Raw genomic sequence first — 17,860 nt, 5'->3', positions numbered from 1 at the left:
GTAGATTGGACAATCCAATCTCGTCTGTAAAACAGAAAACATCAGCGCCGCGACATGATACAAGCTTGGAGAGATTACGCATCAAATCACAACACAAGCCGCAGTCAGACGAGTTCACGAGCGGAGGGCGCCGCTGCGGGGGGGTTCGCATCATCTGTGTGGGCTGGCATATTTAGGTCGATGGGCTCATCTGTGAGATGGATGGAGGCGGAGGTCGGGACGAGATGTTTGGGGTTTTTAATGTAGCATATTTGCCGAACTGAAAAGTGATCTTAAAATGACGGGGGGGAGGGGCTGCGGGATTAAAGAACGTGTGTGTGAGTCGACATGGGTCTCAGAAACCCTTAAAGCAGATTAGTGTTTGTTTATGTAATTCAGCGGCTCCGTCATTTCATCTTTAATCAGTCAAAGCTGTTTACGCTCGCACTTCATTGGCACAGGAACCAGATCTAGTCCGCATTGACTTGCAGATATTATGAAAATGTTATCCGCATCAGCCGCTAGTGCAACGCCAAACGTCCCGTCTGAGGAGAAGATGATGGAGGACGTTCACATCCGGTGCTACGTTCACACCGGACTAAACGAGCTTTGTGAAACGGTGTAATTATAATGGACGTCACGACCAAATCAGAGTCTGTTTGGTCAAAGTTGAACTGGTTTCAAAGACCATACACCACTTTTATTAGAAATAGTTTCTCGAACTTGTGTTGCAGAGGCGGGTGTGAACGGACCTGGTTTACATGGTAACATTTCTATTTTTTAAAGGAAAATATCCCGAAGTGACCTCCGGCACTCTTGACGTCTCCGTGTCGAGCGTTCAAAGATGGGCGGGGTTATTATACTGGAGCTCAGAGCATCATGACGTTGGACTCACACCAGTTGACCAATCAGAAAATTAAACTGTAGTACCTCGTTTCAACCTGTAGGGTGCAGCACAGAGACAGTTTTAGACTATAATTTCGAGAATTTAATGCGTTTATTTTATATTGTCGAACATTTGTCAAGGACTAACAGACAGCACTGTTGAAGTCCCATTAATAGAGGGTCAACAGCTAAAGTTAATGAAGTTAGTTTAGGGTTTGGTTACCCTTTAAAAAAGGTAAAAAAAAAAGGTGATTCTAAAAAAGTTAAACTTTCATTGACCTTTGACCTCGGGGGGAGGAGGCCATCTTTAATTTGACATACAACTCACTTTTAATACGTTCTACAAATTTAAACTACTTCTATGGGGATTGAGCAGCTACTTGGGGAAAAATGTTAGTTTGAAAATTAGTAGATTTTGAACTGCATTAGCGCGACAAGCTAGCAAAAGTAGCGTTCCTATGTTGTGCCCATATTTTTTGCCAGAATATTGTAAAAAATTTAATACATGAACAAAACAAGAGGACATATAATATGAACACAACAGGAATGTAGGCGTGGTTAACAAAAAAACTCCTGTTGCTAAGGAAATCCAGAAGTTTACTTTTGCTGATTCTTCTAAAAGTGGCATCGACCTGTCCGTCACCCCCAGGCAATCCTAAAATATAATGGTTGCTATGGAGATAAAACCAACAGAAAAGCCGCCATTTTGGAAAAAGTGTTTTTTTTTCTGTGTGTAGGGCCTAAAGCGGCTGAAAAAGGTCGTGGACCACTGGGCTAAATGACTCTGCAAAAACACCAACATAGACTTCCATACAATCACCCGCTAATCCCTGATGTAACCCAGAGGATTCGTGGTGCCAGCTGCCAGTTTACTCCACCTCATCTCAGCAAGAGTCTTTAAGGGGGGTGGGGGGGGCTGAGTGAAGGGAGATTGAGTCCACGGATCTGCCAAAAGTGAATACACAATCCAAGTGAAACACAGATTGGAGCTTCAGTGAAACCGGTCGTAAAGATTTTTGTGAAATCGAGCTGTACCAACTATTATTTTAAGAGTATAGTTTGGCTTTTTCACACAAACGTTAATGAGAAATAGCTCCCCTCTAAAAACACCCTCAAGTGGTCGTTTCAGGAACTGCAACAGCTAAAGCCATCCTGACTCAAAGTGCCGCTAGATCTCATGTGTCAAAATCAAGGCCCGGGGGCCGGGTCCGGCCCTCCAGATCATTTTATTTATTGTTATTAATGGCCCGATGTTATCTTGCGCTAATTTTTAACTTTTTTAATTTTGACAAATATTATGTTTATGTAGTGCAAAATATTGAAAGTTAATTATAGATTGATTTATTCTGGAATAATATTCCTGCCTTTTTATTATTCATAATTATGCTAAACTTTTAAAAACTGCCATTCTGCTAACTTTTTATACTATTTTGGAATTTACTAAGGTTTTTATTTAGGCTATTTTAGAGTTCAGCTAATATTTCAGCTACATGCTAGCCATTTTGGCTAATTTAGCCTTTTTGCATTGAGGCTGTTTGGGAGTTTAGCTAATATTTAGGCAATATGCTAGCTGTTTAAGCTAATTTAGGCTTTTTAGAAACATTTTAGGCTATTTGAAGTTTAGCTATTTTTACAGCTACTTGGTAGCTGTTTTGGCTAATTAAGCTTTTTAAGGCTGTTTTAGAGTCTAGCTAATATTTAGGCTACATGGTAGCTGTTCAAGCTAATTTAGGCTTTTTAAAAACCTTCTTAGGCCATTTGAAGTTTAGTTATTTTTTTCTGCTACTTGCTAGCTGTTTTGGCTAATTAATGCCTTTTTTAAGGCTGTTTTGGAGTTTAGCTAATATCAAGGCTACATGCTAGCTGTTTAAGCTAATTTAAGGCTTTTAGGCTAATTGAAGTTTAGCTATTTTTTCAGCTACTTGCTAGCTGTTTTGGCTAATTTAGGCTTTTTTAAGGCTGTTTTGGAGTTTAGCTAATATAGGCTACATGCTAGCTCATTCATTCATTCATCTTCTTGTCCGCTTTGTCCCTTTCGGGGTCGGCCGTGGGGTGCCGGAGCATAACCCGGCCATTGATTAAGCTAATTTAGTCTTTTTTTAAAGTTTTTATGCTCTCATCTGAAGGTTAGCTATTATTTCAGCTGCTTGCTAGCTGTTTTGGCTAACTTCAGTCTTTTTTCTTTTAGTTTTTTAGCTAATTTATTATTTAGCTAATACTTTAGTTAGCTATCAACTTCAATGTTTCATTTCAGTCTTTCACTGAAGCATCTTTAACTATCAGCACTGTCATTTTCAGCGGCAGAATTCACACTAGCATTATCACAAGTAATGTTATATATCTAGTTCATAATTATGTTAAAAATGTATGGTTTTGAAGTTTTAAAAATGTAGTTATAGAGTGTTTAATAAACGTTTTTCCTGTTCGGTGTGTTTTGGGTTTTGGCCCCTTTTGCGATTGAGTTTGACACCCCTGGGCTAGATGTTACTTTTTTATTTCCTTATAGCTCACATGTACAGTGACGGTAGTAAAAAAGCTTGTTCTCTCCAATGTTTCGATGCTATAATGTTAAAGATTCTGGTTGCAATGGAAAATCAGAAATTTTACTTTAATTTAGAGAAATAAAAATCGCTGCTCACATTAATGAGCCTCAGACATGCAACAAACTGTATGGTTGCCGTGAACCATCCCCTACAGGAAGGCCCCCTAACTCCAAATCAGAGGTTCCTCTCTCATCTATAAGCTGGGGCTTTCACCGCTTCATACTTGGAGTTTTTATTTTAAAGGCCACTATGAATATTTCAAAGGGACATCTTGAAGCGATGCGCACACAAACACGCCACAGTTTGCAGACAATGCTCTTTCGCTGCAGCCCTCTTCCAAAGCTCTGAAAAATTCATCTGGGCCGTCCCTCCCCCCGTGAACATGTCAGGCTGGTGGGTGGATGAGCAGCAGGATGGCACGGGCGGATGTGTGTTGTCGTCCCCGGGGACAGAGTCACCGCTGTCAGCTGGTCACCTCGTCCACGTGTGTGTTGGAGGTGAACTCTCAGATGCTCTGGACGGAGGTCCTGGTGCTAGCCTGATTCCCAGGTGAAGCGTACAGGTGTGCACGTACAGAGAAATCAGGACACTGAGATGTGTCGTGCTGGTCCTCTCCAAACAACAAAAATAGATTTTGTTGTTTTTAAAGCTCCGGTTCTGCGTTAAAGTCCATGTTTGGAAGAAAACAACAAGATCCTTCATGTAGATTAAAAGATTCTTCTCAAGAACCATAAATCCATCCATCCATCCAACAATCCATCCATCCATCCATCCATCTATCTATCAACATGGATTCCTCCATCCATGGAAAGAATAACAGTTGTCTGTAGTTGTTGCTGCAATTTTGTGTGTTTGTGTTTTCCTCCGTGTGTTTGTGTTGTCCTCCATATTTGTGTTGTCCTCCATATTTGTGTTGTCCTCCATGTTTGCCTTCTCCTCTGTTGTGAAGGTTTTATGGGATGTTGTTGTCGTCCCTCGCTCTAAGTTGTGCCAACACGTCTCTTCCACTCGCGCTCACGGCCGCCTCGGGCTGTTGCTTCCCGCCGGCGTCTCTCGCCGCTGACGTCAGGCCGCTAAGTTCTCCCCGCGCCCGTCAGCCTCTCAATTATTGACGGCCCGCGTTCGCTCTGCTCCGTGTTTGCGCCGCACAAACGTCTGGCGGCGGATCAGGAGCGATCATTAGTTTACATGATTGTGTTTTGACCGGAAACTTTGATGCAGATTAAACCCAAACTGTTGCTGGGATGGAGCTTTGAATTTCCCCTTCAGGGCTTCATCTTTGAGTTTGAGGATGTAGAGTTCAGTCCACGCTCCACTCCGTCTCTCTTGAGTTCATTAAAAGCACTTTTCCCTCTAATGTCACTGAAGCCCCATCTTAATGACTCGACTCCTCTCTTGTTTCTTACAGTGGCGCTGAAGAACCAGCCCCCTAACGGCGTCAACCATCAGGACGGGGGCTTTAAGGCGGCGGCGGCTGCAGACAGTCAAATCCCTGAGGGGGAGCTGCTGCTGCAGGTGAGTGACGCTGAAACACAAGAAGAAAGATCAGCCGAGATCTCTGGTTTCTATTTTTATGTTTTTCTCCATAATCTTTTAGCATCCAGAAACTTCTAATATTAAACCAAAAGTTCAAATGTTGTTTTATGATCTACTGTTAACAGTGACGGGGAATGTTTTTTACTAAATCATTGTTCATGTGTGCATAAATAAGGGCCGTGTTATTATTTATTTAAATTGGTGGTAGCCAGATCCAAGAAAACTGTTAGCCCCGCCTATTTTCAGAGTATTGGCCAGATTTAAATGTTGCAGTACCTTAAATGACCACTAGAGGCTTTAAAGAGGACATTTTCTTATGTGACTTTAGTGGTAAAATGTCTGGTTTCATACCAAAAATTAACCTTTAACCTAATTATGACAATATATCCATACTAATCAGCTTTATCAAGCTGATTAGTATGGACATTGTTTAGTTATCAAGGAAAGGCATCGAATTAGCTTCTTAAGCTTCTGCCTATTCCTTTTTATATTGGTTGTTTGTTTTATATAGTTTATTATGTTAACTTTACAAACTAAACCAATAATGTTTATGTCTAATTCGCTGTTTGGAAGTTTTTGCATAAATAATGGTAGGTGTTTCAAAATTGGCGGATTTTCCCGCCTATTTTTGGATTATTAGCAAGATTTACCAAGATAATTTTTTCCAGTCAACAAAGTTTCCATTTCGCCATTTTTTTCCCTGAATTGAAAGATGAACAAAAACTGAAAATGTTGCAGTACCTCAAATGACCACTGGAGGCTGGTTTTATTAGTGGACATTTTTCCATTGACGTCAATGTAAAAAAGTCACATTACACCAAAAATAAACGTCTTTGCAGTCTGGTTTAAAAAAAAAAAAAAACTTTGCTGGATGTATTGTCTATCACAACTTTAGGGAGATTTTTTACTAATTTACTGTTTGGAAATACAATAATAAAAAGCGTTTTATTATTATTATTTTTTAATAATGGTTTTTCCCACCTAATTTTGGAGTATAACCAAGTTGGATGAAGCAAACTCCAATCTATACCCTTTTTTAAAAAATGTTGCAGTACCTCTAGTGACCACTGGAGGCTGATTATATTAGGAGACATTTTCCAGTCGACTTTGATGTTAAAAAGTCATTTTCCACATAAAATAAACGTCTTTGCAGCCCGGTGTCTAAAACTTAGCAGCATTTTCTTTCTATCACAACTGTAGATGTTTTCTAATTCACTGTTGGGAAAGTCTTGCAGCAATAAGATGTTTTTGTAATCAGTGGTTTGTCTCGCCCATTTTTGGAGTATTAGGCGGATAATCCTGTTCCACTTCACACCTTTTTTCCTCTATTGATAGGTTAAAAAAGTGATAACTTCTAAATGATGTAGTACCTCAAATGACCACTGGAGGCTGGTTTTATGGGGGATATTTTTTATTGATTCTAATGTTTACAAGCCACTTTATACCGAAAATGCTTTTATTTTTTACAGCCTGGTTTCAAAAATGTTCATTCACAGCTTGAAAATGTAAGAATAAATAAGAAGGTGTGTTTTTATTTGGTGGTATTCTTTTGTCCCGCCCATTTTTGGAGTACTACTAAATTGGGCGGAGCCAACTCCAGTCAGTAATCTGGCCACACTTCAGTTTTTTTGAACCAATCTCCTGTGGATGATCTCAGAGATCCGGTGTGTATTTGTCAGGTGGATCTCCTCTAGATCTCTTTGGATCTGGCGAGCTGGCAGCTGAGCTCACAGAGATGGCGGCGGCCTTGGCGGCCCCGTTCAGACGGCGCGCCATGAATTATACAGACCCGGTGAAGGCGTGAATTATTGACGGCGTGAAGTAACGTGGCTCTTCCCTACCCCTGTGTGACTGTGTGTTTGCAAAGCGACAACAACACAACCGTGAGGAACACAACAACACACCGCTGAAGGAGGAAGTGGAGCCTCCTTCCTGTTTCCTCCTCCTACAGAAGACGTCTTCTTCAAGAGGTTTAAAATAAACTGGACATGACTCAGAGTCCTCCTTATCTCGGCTATCACACAAACATTTACACACTGCATCTGTGTGCGTTTGTGTGCGTGGTGGGTGGGGTCATGTTAGCGGCCCGGAGCATCTTTCCAGTGTTTAAATCTATAATCTCTAATCCTAATCTGCCTGATGGATTCTGTTTAATATCGTCTGGTTTGGTTTTTCATTCGCTTACCAAACCTGACCTGAATATTCCTGCTCCCTTTGAACTCCTGAATCGCCGTCATCATAATTCTGTTTTTGTTGGACGTTCGTTTGTGTACTTTATAAATATCTGTTTTTAATCTTAAAGAATGGAACATGCATTTTTGAACATTTTTAATGCAATAGTTTCCCGTTCAATCCATAAATATCTTTATTATAAAGGCGCCGTAACATGACCGCAGTCAAAGAAGACGCCAAATAGTGAAACTTTAGTTATTAAAACAGCAACAAAAGGATAAAACAGTTAAAATGCAAAATAAATAAAGTATTTTTCTTTGCAAATGTCTTCTAAGAAGTTTTTAAAACATTAGAGCGCTGAACATTTACACATAAACACACGCGATTAATAAAAAAGAATTAACTCGTTAATAAGTATTAACTAATCAAATAGAGTATTATCCCACTTATGCCACGGTCATCTATAAAAGAAATTCATATTTAATCGGTTTTAGTATTTTATTCCTGCTATTTTTGTATTTTTTGCACAAAAAATGGACTATTTGATCCGTGGTCCGGCGCCATATTGTACAAATAAATTTCACCTTATAAAAAATGATGAATAATCGGGATTAATCGCAACACAAAAGTGCGATTAATCCGATTTTTTTGTTATCAATTAACAGCAATAATTAAAAATAAATGTTCCAAATGTAGAGTTTCATTTGGGATTTCATTTTCTTATTATTTACAAATAATAAGTGGTCAGAAAATACTGACACAAAAAAAAGCGATTAATTGCGATTAATTTTTCCACGTTTGCGATTAATAAGTTAATTTTTTTTAATCGATTCCTGACCCTAAAAAAATAGATGATGAGCATGTTTGTGAACAGTGGTTCAGAACTCTTATAAAAAACCCGGTAAATCCAGTAGATGAAGATCATGATTTGAGGCATCGAACCGCGGTGTAGTGAGAGAAACTCTAAGAGGTACAGCTGTGGTTTTAAAAACAAGTAAAATAATCTTAAAATGAACTCTAAATTCACAGGCAGTCATTGGGGCGATGTGTCAGTCTTTCGCGCTCCGACCAGTACATGAATATTAGCATTCTATGCCCGCTGGAGACTAGGACTGGAGACTGGGGCTGGAGACTAGGGCTGGAGACTAGGGCTGGTGACTAGGGCTGGAGACTAGGGCTGGAGACTAGGGCTGGCTATCAGTTATAATTTCCAGAAACGATTCAATTGCGATTTTTTTTTTTAATTCTTTCGATTCTTCAATTCAGTTTAATTTTAAGTTTACACATTTATACACGTTTGTTTAGAAATACATTAAAAATCTACTATATAATTTGTATATATTAATATATTAATCTGATACAGTTCACATATTATAAAATGTATTAGTGAAATAATGAGATCGTGAATATCAGTGTTCTAACAAAAATGTTCAGATCATTAACATTGTAAACATTGTTCTGCTTCTCCTGGAGGAAGTTTCAGTTTGGCCACTAGGTGGCGATTGAGCTATAAAAGTGCACCTTATTCAAGAAGAAGACCACTGTATAAGGAAAAAAACAACGTTTTAGACCACAAACAGTTTATTTAAAAAAATATTTCCTTAGAAGAGTTTGGAAAATTAATATCTGTGAGTTTATAAAGATGTTCATTTAGTCAGTAATGTACTTTTTTGGTCGACTGAGGGTTAGCATGGGAAATTCTATGGGAAATTGTATTAAACATTAGCACCAAGCAAGTGGACTTTAGCTTTAAGTGCTAAATCGATTAATCCATTTTTATAACCCAGCCCTACTGGAGACCCAAAAGGGACGACTAGCTAATTTCCAAATTCTTCCGTGCCAAACTTAAGGCGCATTCACACTGAGAAAATCACTTGGTCCGGACCGAGTCCTGAACTTTGCGTTTAGTCTGTATTCAGATTGCCATCAAGCGGTCTTGCCTGGTTTGAGCCGAAGCTTGTTATCAAAACCACGTAGCTAAAAGATCTTTTTAGTCATTGCTCAGGAAATACAAACTGAGACCACCTCAAAAGATGGGTCAGAGACCGGGTTCTGGTCCCAGACCAGAGTCCACCTGGGTATATTCAGACTGAAAATGTGTTCCAGATTATAGTGGTGCCACAAACGACTATTTTAATAGTCGGCCAATCACCAATTATTTGTTCCAATTAGTTGACTAATTGGGTCATGTGCAAAGTGGAACTGAAATTGATAGCTAAAAACACTGAAGTTGATAGCTGATATCGCTGAAGCTAATTGTTGAAAATGTTAAAGCTGATAGCCAGATAAAATATTAGTTAAATGCCAAATTAGTCTAAAAAAACTGAAAAAAGAACAAGTTAGCCAAAAAAGCTGGCATGCATTTGTAATATTAGCTAAACTCCAAATTAGCCAAAAAAAAAGGCCTAAATTAGCCAACACAGCTAGCATGTAGCTGAAATAGTTAAACTCCAAAATAGCTTACAAAAATTAATAAATGGCAAAATAGTCCAAAAAGCTTGGAGAATGACGTTATACCTTTTAACTTTACTACACTCTGACTCTATATAATATAATTTAACGACTAATCGACTATTAAATTAGTCATCGACTATTTTAATAGTCGATTAGTCGACTAATCACGGCAGCCCTACCAGAAAAAAAAGGACTTTTGCCCCCTGTGTGATTGAGTTTGACACCCCTGTACAGGCCCTTAAAGTGATTCATCAGATAATCAAAGGTTTCCTGAAAAACAATCTGAGTATCAGTGCAAACACCTCCGCGTCATCATGCGGTTCTCGAGTAGACGCTGTAGTTGATTCTATTCGGCTCAGAGGCACGGTCGCAGCGCCGTGACCTCCTGCCACGACGCGGTGGATCCTCAGCACGACTTAACGAGGACGCGAGGATGGCGGTATGAGCGCACGCGTCCGATCCGATAAAGAGCGCTCCGTCGCTGAGGCCTCCTCTTCCTCCTCGTCCTCCTCTTCCTCCTCCTCACCAGCGAGAGGGAGGCCGTTCGCCGGCTCTACGCCGTGTTGTGAAACCGTGTCATCACCTCCTCCTGGAGCCCCGGGGCTCCAACCAAGACGAGGAGGAGCCGTGACGGAGGTGTTAGTCATCCTCGTCTCCTCCTCTCTCGTTTCCTGCCTGGGGGAGCTCTCATCCCTGTTTCCTTTTGTTTCCGTTGTCTTTCTTTTCCAGATGTCCCATTTCTTTCCTTCTGAATCAGAACGCTTTGTTCCATAAACATTCATGACCTTCTTGGAAAAAGTGTTGTTTGAGATGAAACTCTCATTTATCTGCTTAAAGCTGGGCTTTTAGGGCTTCAGGAGTAACTTCAGAAAATGTTTTTCTTTTTTTTACATGACATGTCTCCATTTTGCTCCTTGCAGGCTCTCAACGGCTTCGTCCTGGTGGTGACGTCTGAAGGCATCATCTTCTTCTGCTCCCACACCATTCTGGACTACCTGGGCTTCCATCAGGTATTCTGCTGCAGGGCTAGATCATTGACTGTATAGGAGAACTGGACTGAGTGGCCCCTCCCCGCTGTCATTCCAAACAGAAAGTACCTGCTATCTCCAAGTTGCCAAAATCCCATAATAGTCATTTGTTCTTCTTCATAATCCCAATTTTCTTCTGTAGTTCAAGTTATTTGAGTTATAAATTGACCAATCAGATGCCTCAGAAAAAGTATGTGGTCTCACATCAAAGCCTTTGATTGACAGATTCACCTGAGGGGTGTGGCCTTCCAACAAGCTCACTTCTTATTGGCTAGAGTGGTTGGCATAGAAATGTTGACTTGATACTTGTAACTCCCAACCGTGTTTGTATCACATGATAAACACAGATATAACTCAAACAAACGTTACTGTGACTGCGGTAACTCACAATAACACGTGAAAAAAATTAAAAAGTTCAACACCGCTACACGTTAGTCGCATTCATTTCTCTAACCTGTAGCCTCATTAGCATAGTTTCATTTGCCTGAACTCCCAACCTTGTTTGTAACATGTGAAAATTAAAAAAAGGATAGCACTACACGTTAGCCACATTGGAAGCATTAGCATATATTTACAATACCTGACTTTCCAATTGTGTTAGTAAAACTTGAAAAAACAGACTAGTACCGCTAAAAAAACGTCACTGTGACTGCACGAGTTCCCAAACATGCTAGTGGCACAAAATACAAGCACCGTTTGACATGCTACACATTAGCTGCATTAGCATATAAACTACAACTGTAACTCCCAGTCTATAGTTAAAACAAACATAACTATGACTTAGCCAACTCCCGACTTTGCTAGTGACACATAAAAAAAGCACAGTCCGACACCACTACACGTTAGCCTCATTAGCCTCGTTAGCATATTCTCATTAGCCATAACTCCCAACCTTGTTTGTAACGTGAAAAAAAACATATTGATACTGCTAAAACTAACTTTATTGAGACTATGCTAACTGCCAACCTTTTTAGTAACACAAAAAATAGTTTTTGCAGTCCTACACATTAGCCATGTTAGAAATGTTAGCCACGTTAGCATATTCGCAATACACGAACTTCCAGTTGTGTTTGTAACATTTGAAAAAACAGACTGATACCGTTAAGGCAAACGTCACTGTGACTGCACAAACTTCTTAGTGACCCATAAGAAAAAAGCACAGTTTGACACGCTACACGTTAGCCGCATTAGCATATTAGCAATAACTGTAACTCCCAGTCTTGTTTGTAACAAGAAAAAAACAGACTGATACAGTTAAAACAAGCATTGCTGTGACTTAGCTAACTCCCGACTTTGCTAGTGACACATGAAAAAAAGCAGTCCGACACCACTACACGTTAGCCTCATTAGCCTCGTTAGCATTTTCTCATTAGCCATAACCCCCAACCTTGTTTGTAACATGAATAAAACATATTGATACTGCTAACTTTATTGTGACTATGCTAACTGCCAACATTTTTAGTAACACAAAAAAAGTTTTTGCAGTCCTACACATTAGCCATGTTAGAAATGTTAGCCACGTTAGCATATTCACAATACACGAACTTCCAATTGTGTTTGTAACATTTGAAAAAACAGACTGATACCGTTAAGGCAAACATCACTGTGACTGCACAAACTTCTTAGTGACACATAAGAAAAAAGCGCAGTTTGACACGCTACACGTTAGCCGCATTAGCATATTAGCTATAACTGTAACTCCAGTCTTGTTTGTAACAAGAAAAAAACAGACATTAAAAAACAAGCATTACTGTGACTTCACCAACTCCTGACCTTGCTAGTGACACATACGAAAAAAGGCCAGTTTGACACGCTACACGTTAGCCACATTAGCATATTAACTATAATTGTAACTCCCAGTCTATAGTTAAAAGAAATGTTACTATGATTTAGCTAAGTCCCGTCCTTGCTAGTGACACATAAGAAAAAAAGCACAGTCCGACATCGCTACGCGTTAGCCTCGTTAGAAGCGTTAGCCACGTTAGCCACCTTAGCACATGTTCGCAATACCTGGAACTTCCAACTTTGTTTGTAGCACTTTAAATTATAGACTCAAACTAAACACAACTGTGATTATGCTAACTACCAACCTCGTTAGGAACGCTAAAAAACACAGTGTGACACGTTAGCCACGTTAGCGTATTTACTATATAACCCAACTAAACATTTTGTACCTCTCAACATCAGTAAACATGACCAGAATTACTCCTTAAATAAGGCACTACAGATTTTAAGGCGGACTGTCGTTTTTTTAAAAACATTTTAAGTTCATCTTATAATAAAATATGACAGTAGGGCCTTTATGGTGTTTTACAGACAAACAAATGAGTTTTTAAATGTATTTTTTATTAATAACAGCAACATAAACTAATACGTGAGTCAGATGGAGGCGTTTTTGTGACAACCCCCCACATTATTGGTTCCCTTTAGAACAAACAGCCCCTAACCATGAATATATGGCCTGTCTGAAATGTTGGCCTTCACGCTCAAAGAGTTAAGATGCATCTTCCATTTCCAGAAGAGGTGGAGTTTGTCATGCAGGACTGGATTTTAGAGAAGTTCTAGGAGCGAGCGCCTGTCCACCCTCAGGGCTGTGGACGTGCACATATGGAGCAGGAGCTGTAATCCCATTAGCCTCACAACAAAGCACAGCTTCCTTCAGTCTAATCTCATTTAGGAGAATGTGCTTATCAATTTACCCCAGTCTGCCCGTCTGACTGACTGACACAGTCTCCGCCCGCCTCCCCGTCCACCTCAGCGACGTCACCTGCTGTTTAGCAAACAGACCCGTCTTGCAATAAACGCCGTGTTTGGAAACAGCGGCGCTCCTTCAGATAAACGGAGCTTTGACATCGAAGGAGACGCGGAGGAGCGCCATCATGGCTGAAGCTGCTCAGATGCCCTCAGATTAGAAGATGGGGGCTTAAGGTCGCTCATTGGATCATGTGCTGAAGACATGTCAGCTGCTTCCACGCCACAGATTATTATAATAGGGTAAATTATTTAATCTTTAGTGTTCCCAAAAACAAGCTGCTGAAGAAACCAAAGGAAAAATCGTGTGAAGTCCAGATCCAGAGTGAGGAATGTTTGAAAATCGTTTCAGCCAACACTTGAGCCTGTCAACATTCCTTCTGGTGACCCGCGCCTGACTCCTCCCCGCCGGGGAGGGTGGGTTCTGCCCCAGTCCAAAGCCAGTTCACGGCCGCTCTGAGCGACCCACATGGCAGCCACTGTAGGTCCTTGGCTCGGGTCCACATGCTTGAATCAAAGGTTCTGCGACACTTGATTTCTTTTGGCTCCACTTCAAGGCAAACAAAATCAAACGGACCCTTCAGAACGTCCAAAAGTGGAGTTAGCAGCTTAGAAGGAGGATGAGAAAGAAACTAGGAGTTCTTTGGGTTTTTTTAAGCCACAGGTCCACTAAAACAATCAGAGCCGAGGGCCTTGCTCAAGGGCGCCTCGATTGGTCAGTGTGGGTGTTGGGGGGGGGACTTCAGGTTGGTCTGGTTACTAACACAACAACCCTACAGACAGATGTCACTAAGTACTAATCCACCATGACCCCAACATGAGCATAGAACATGAAATCTAGTGTTTTGGAAGAACACTCGTGCTACCAACCATAATATCAAAGCCTGAAACCTGAAATGTAAGTGAAAATACAAAGAAATAAGTCTGTGTCACTCCTGTTGAAAGGATTCCTACAGGTGTCCTAACACCTCACTGTCATTACAGAACTTCTCTTAAAGTTTCTTACTTTCTGCTCGCACCAACAAACCTTTACAGCTGAGTTTCTGTCTAAAAAAGAAACAAAAACATGTATGTCTGGCACATTAAAGTTTTAGGAATGAGAAACATCTCTCTGAAATCCCTCACAGCTAAAAACAGACCTCTTGAATAATTCATGCTTTTGTTCTTAGCAGGACAGCATTTAAAAACTTTACCAAGTAAAAGCTAAAACAGTCTGTGTGTCATATCAGGACTCGTGAACGCAGTTCATAATGAACGGGACAAATTACACAGTTTATTTGGAGGACTTGGAGAGTCAAACTTGGAAATGGATTCAACCCAGATTTAGACTAAATATGAGACATTTTATAAAAGCATTTAACTCATTGGTATGTCTCCTGAACCTCGGGTCTAGGGGGACAATAGCAAAAGCTGGACACCAATAAGAATAAAAGGAATACATTCTATTAAATAAATAAAATCCTGTGTCCTGAAATGAAAGAACAAACTGAAATAATTAGTGTGGAGATTCAAACAAAACGACAAACCACAAAGGGAATTTAAACCTTGGCCAAACAAGAAAACAAATAAACAAAGCCTGCAAACTAAGACTACCAAAGTCCAAACTAAAATGACAAAACCCAGCAGTGTAAGACTGAAATATATATATTTTTATTCAGGTTTGCATTCATAATTGGCTAACCGCTTAGCTAGCTTAATGCTAACAGAAAATCTTTCGCAGAGATTAAAAAGCTGAATTTTATCTTTTCTGTTCATTCCTGTAGGAGTGAAAGTTATCGTATCTCCATCAGAAACAACTTTATATATCAAAATAATTAAATTCTAAATTGTTTATGTATATATATATTTAATTAGGTTAGCTGAGCGGTAAATATGGATGCAGTTATTGCAAAGTCAAACGTAGAAACTTCATAAGCTCAAATTTAAATTGTTTTAGTTGTAACTACAAGATGTAACGGCAACATTTTTGTTTCAGAAAGCACAAAAATTGTGTTTTTCTTCATGTCAGACCTGTGAGGCAGTTTATTGGTTTAAATGTCAAACTGCTTACCTAGCTTCATGCTAACAGAAGTTCTCTGGCAGAGATTAAAAAGCTAAATTTGAGTCAATTTTATTCCTTCTGTTCATCCCTGTTGGAATGATTAACTTAAAAATGAATAAATTAAAATGATAAACTCATAAAAATGATAAATTATATATATTTTTAATTAGGTTAAATAGCTTGGCTAGCTTAATGCTAACAGAAAATCTCTCGCAGAGATTAAAAGGCTAAATTTGAGCCAGTTTCATTCTGAATAAGGTAATGAAGTTCAGCCAATTTGTATCAAAAACAAGTCATTTGACTATTCTAAAATAAGATTATATAATATACATTTTTTTAATCGCGTTTGGTTACAGAGGTAGCGGTAAAAACCCAAACAAACCTGTTAATGGAGGGAAGTTTCTACAAAATTCAGAATTTTTCATTCTGCATTTTAAGTAAAATAAAAAAAGTAAATCTGTGTGTGAACACTAATACATGTGAACTGTTGGTTTCATAAATGCTGCTGTCCTGTATTCTGAATAGAGCGGGAAGCGTCGGAGGTTTCCTCTCCTCATTAACTGTTCTTCACTCCGACTGAAGGGTGGGAAGTAAAACGTCTCTCCCGCTGTGTTTTCCTGTCAGACTGATGTGATGCACCAGAGTGTGTTTGAGCTGATCCACACTGAAGACCAGCAGGAGTTCAGGAGGAACTTGCACTGGGCCCTCAACCCCCCGGTCAGCGCGGGACCCCCCATCGACCCGGCAGGTCTGTTTCCCCAAACCTCACCGCGCTCAGTCAGCCGTGCGTCCAAACATTCGGATTCTGCACCAGATGCTTCAACTCCGTCCTTCTGCTTTTATTGGGAAAACGTTTCCAGGCGGAGACTTGGCGTCCAGCAGCTCCCCCTGCCCCGTGAGCTACAACCCCGAGCAGCTGCCCCCGGAAAACTCCTCCTTCCTGGAAAGAGCCTTCGTCTGCCGCTTCCGCTGTCTGCTGGACAACTCGTCCGGCTTCCTGGTAAAACTCTCCAGGATTTTCCTTTTCTCTGTGGCGCTTTTGTGTCTGTTTGTGCTGCTGACTGTGTGGAGATCAGAGGTCGCCGCGGACTCCTGTAATCCGCCTTAAGAGAACCTGAGGGTCGTGGGGGGGAGGCCTCTAATCTGGCTTCTGCTTAGTCAGGGTTTTCAGCTCCAGCTGACGGAGAAATGGTGTCGAAGTTCAGAGCGGGATGATTCCTTCCACGCTCTTAAGCTACGTACACATTCCAGAACCCGGTCCAAACGTCCGTACCTGTCCACACCTCACAGCCAAATCTGAGTCCCTGATTGGTCAAAGATCGACCTGGTCTGTCTGTCAGCACGCAGTCAGTGGCTGCGCTTTTTTATACAGGAAACTTGTTTAGCGACAAATCAACACAGAGGTTTTAAGCCAGAAGTCTAAAGTGTGGAGCTATGTTGGGGACAAAATTATTTGAAACCCAAATAAAACTAAATGAAAAATATTGGTGTTTGGCCAAAAAAGAAAAAGTCAAATGTCCAAAACTTTGTGCTATTCTAAAGTAAACTTAATTATTTTCAGCTTCAAATCTTTTTTTTTTCGTTTTTTAATCCAAAAATGTCATATTTTCTAAAGTTAAAGTTAAATTCTCATTTTTTGTCACAGAGTTTTCTCACATGTTTAAACAGGAATCAAGTGTTTCTGCTGTGACAGCTTGTTGGTTCAGTAATTTGATGACGACAAAAGAAGATTTCTTCATTGTCCTCCACACAGACAGTCTGTTTTGATATTGTCAGCAGTTTATTATTGTAATATATACTTGTATAAACAAATAAACAAATAAGAAGAGCAAAAAAGAAACATTAAGTGCAATGAAAATAATAATAGTTAGCAAAAGAAAAAGATGGCAAACATGAAGAAACGGCTGTGTTCACTGTGGGGCTCAAACTCACATTTCCTGCTGAGAAAAAATTAAAATACAAGCGTTAATAGTGATTAGGCCACAGGAGATAACTAGAACTTATAAAGTATTTTAGTCATTTTATCCAAGCATAAGGACGTTTCAATGTTTGTACACGATAAAACACGTACAAGACACCCGTCTTGGGACGACTTCAGACTATGATAGTACAGATAATACAGACATTTTCTAACCGTAATGATCACAGTTCTCAGTGTCAGTGAATAAACCGGGACGGAAGTTATCACTCTCATCAATTTTGATTGGTTCTTGGTGTTAGCCCCGCCCCAACGCACCACAACGTGACCAAAAGTTTTGAAACGGAAATTTTTAGATTCAAAAACGAAAAAAAAGAGTTGAAAGTGAAATTTTTTTTTGAAACTGTAGAAAAACGTTTTGAAATTTAAATCTTGAGTTGTGAAACCTAAAAAAACAAAACATTTAAGGCTGAAAATATTTAAGTTTATTATAGAATAGCAAAATGTTTAATCTTTCTTTTTTTTTTTTTGGCCAAACATCAATATTTTTTGA

At 39.8% G+C, this 17,860-nt stretch overlaps 1 protein-coding gene across 1 annotated transcript in view; it reads left to right on the top strand.

Moving 5' to 3' along the window:
- ahr1b (aryl hydrocarbon receptor 1b) overlaps positions 1-17,860 on the top strand; it is a 35,571-nt gene that overhangs the window by 5,764 nt on the left and 11,947 nt on the right. The window contains exons 3-6 of the mRNA XM_024288956.2: positions 4,816-4,922; positions 10,490-10,579; positions 16,014-16,137; positions 16,250-16,389. Coding sequence (XP_024144724.1) covers positions 4,816-4,922; positions 10,490-10,579; positions 16,014-16,137; positions 16,250-16,389 — 461 coding nt within the window. The remainder of the gene's footprint in view (positions 1-4,815; positions 4,923-10,489; positions 10,580-16,013; positions 16,138-16,249; positions 16,390-17,860) is intronic.

Source organism: Oryzias melastigma, linkage group LG2, assembly GCF_002922805.2.
Source record: "Oryzias melastigma strain HK-1 linkage group LG2, ASM292280v2, whole genome shotgun sequence".
NCBI classification, from domain to species: Eukaryota; Metazoa; Chordata; class Actinopteri; order Beloniformes; family Adrianichthyidae; genus Oryzias; species Oryzias melastigma.
Note: the sequence above shows the minus strand (reverse complement) of the source record. Positions and strands in the feature narration are given on the sequence as shown.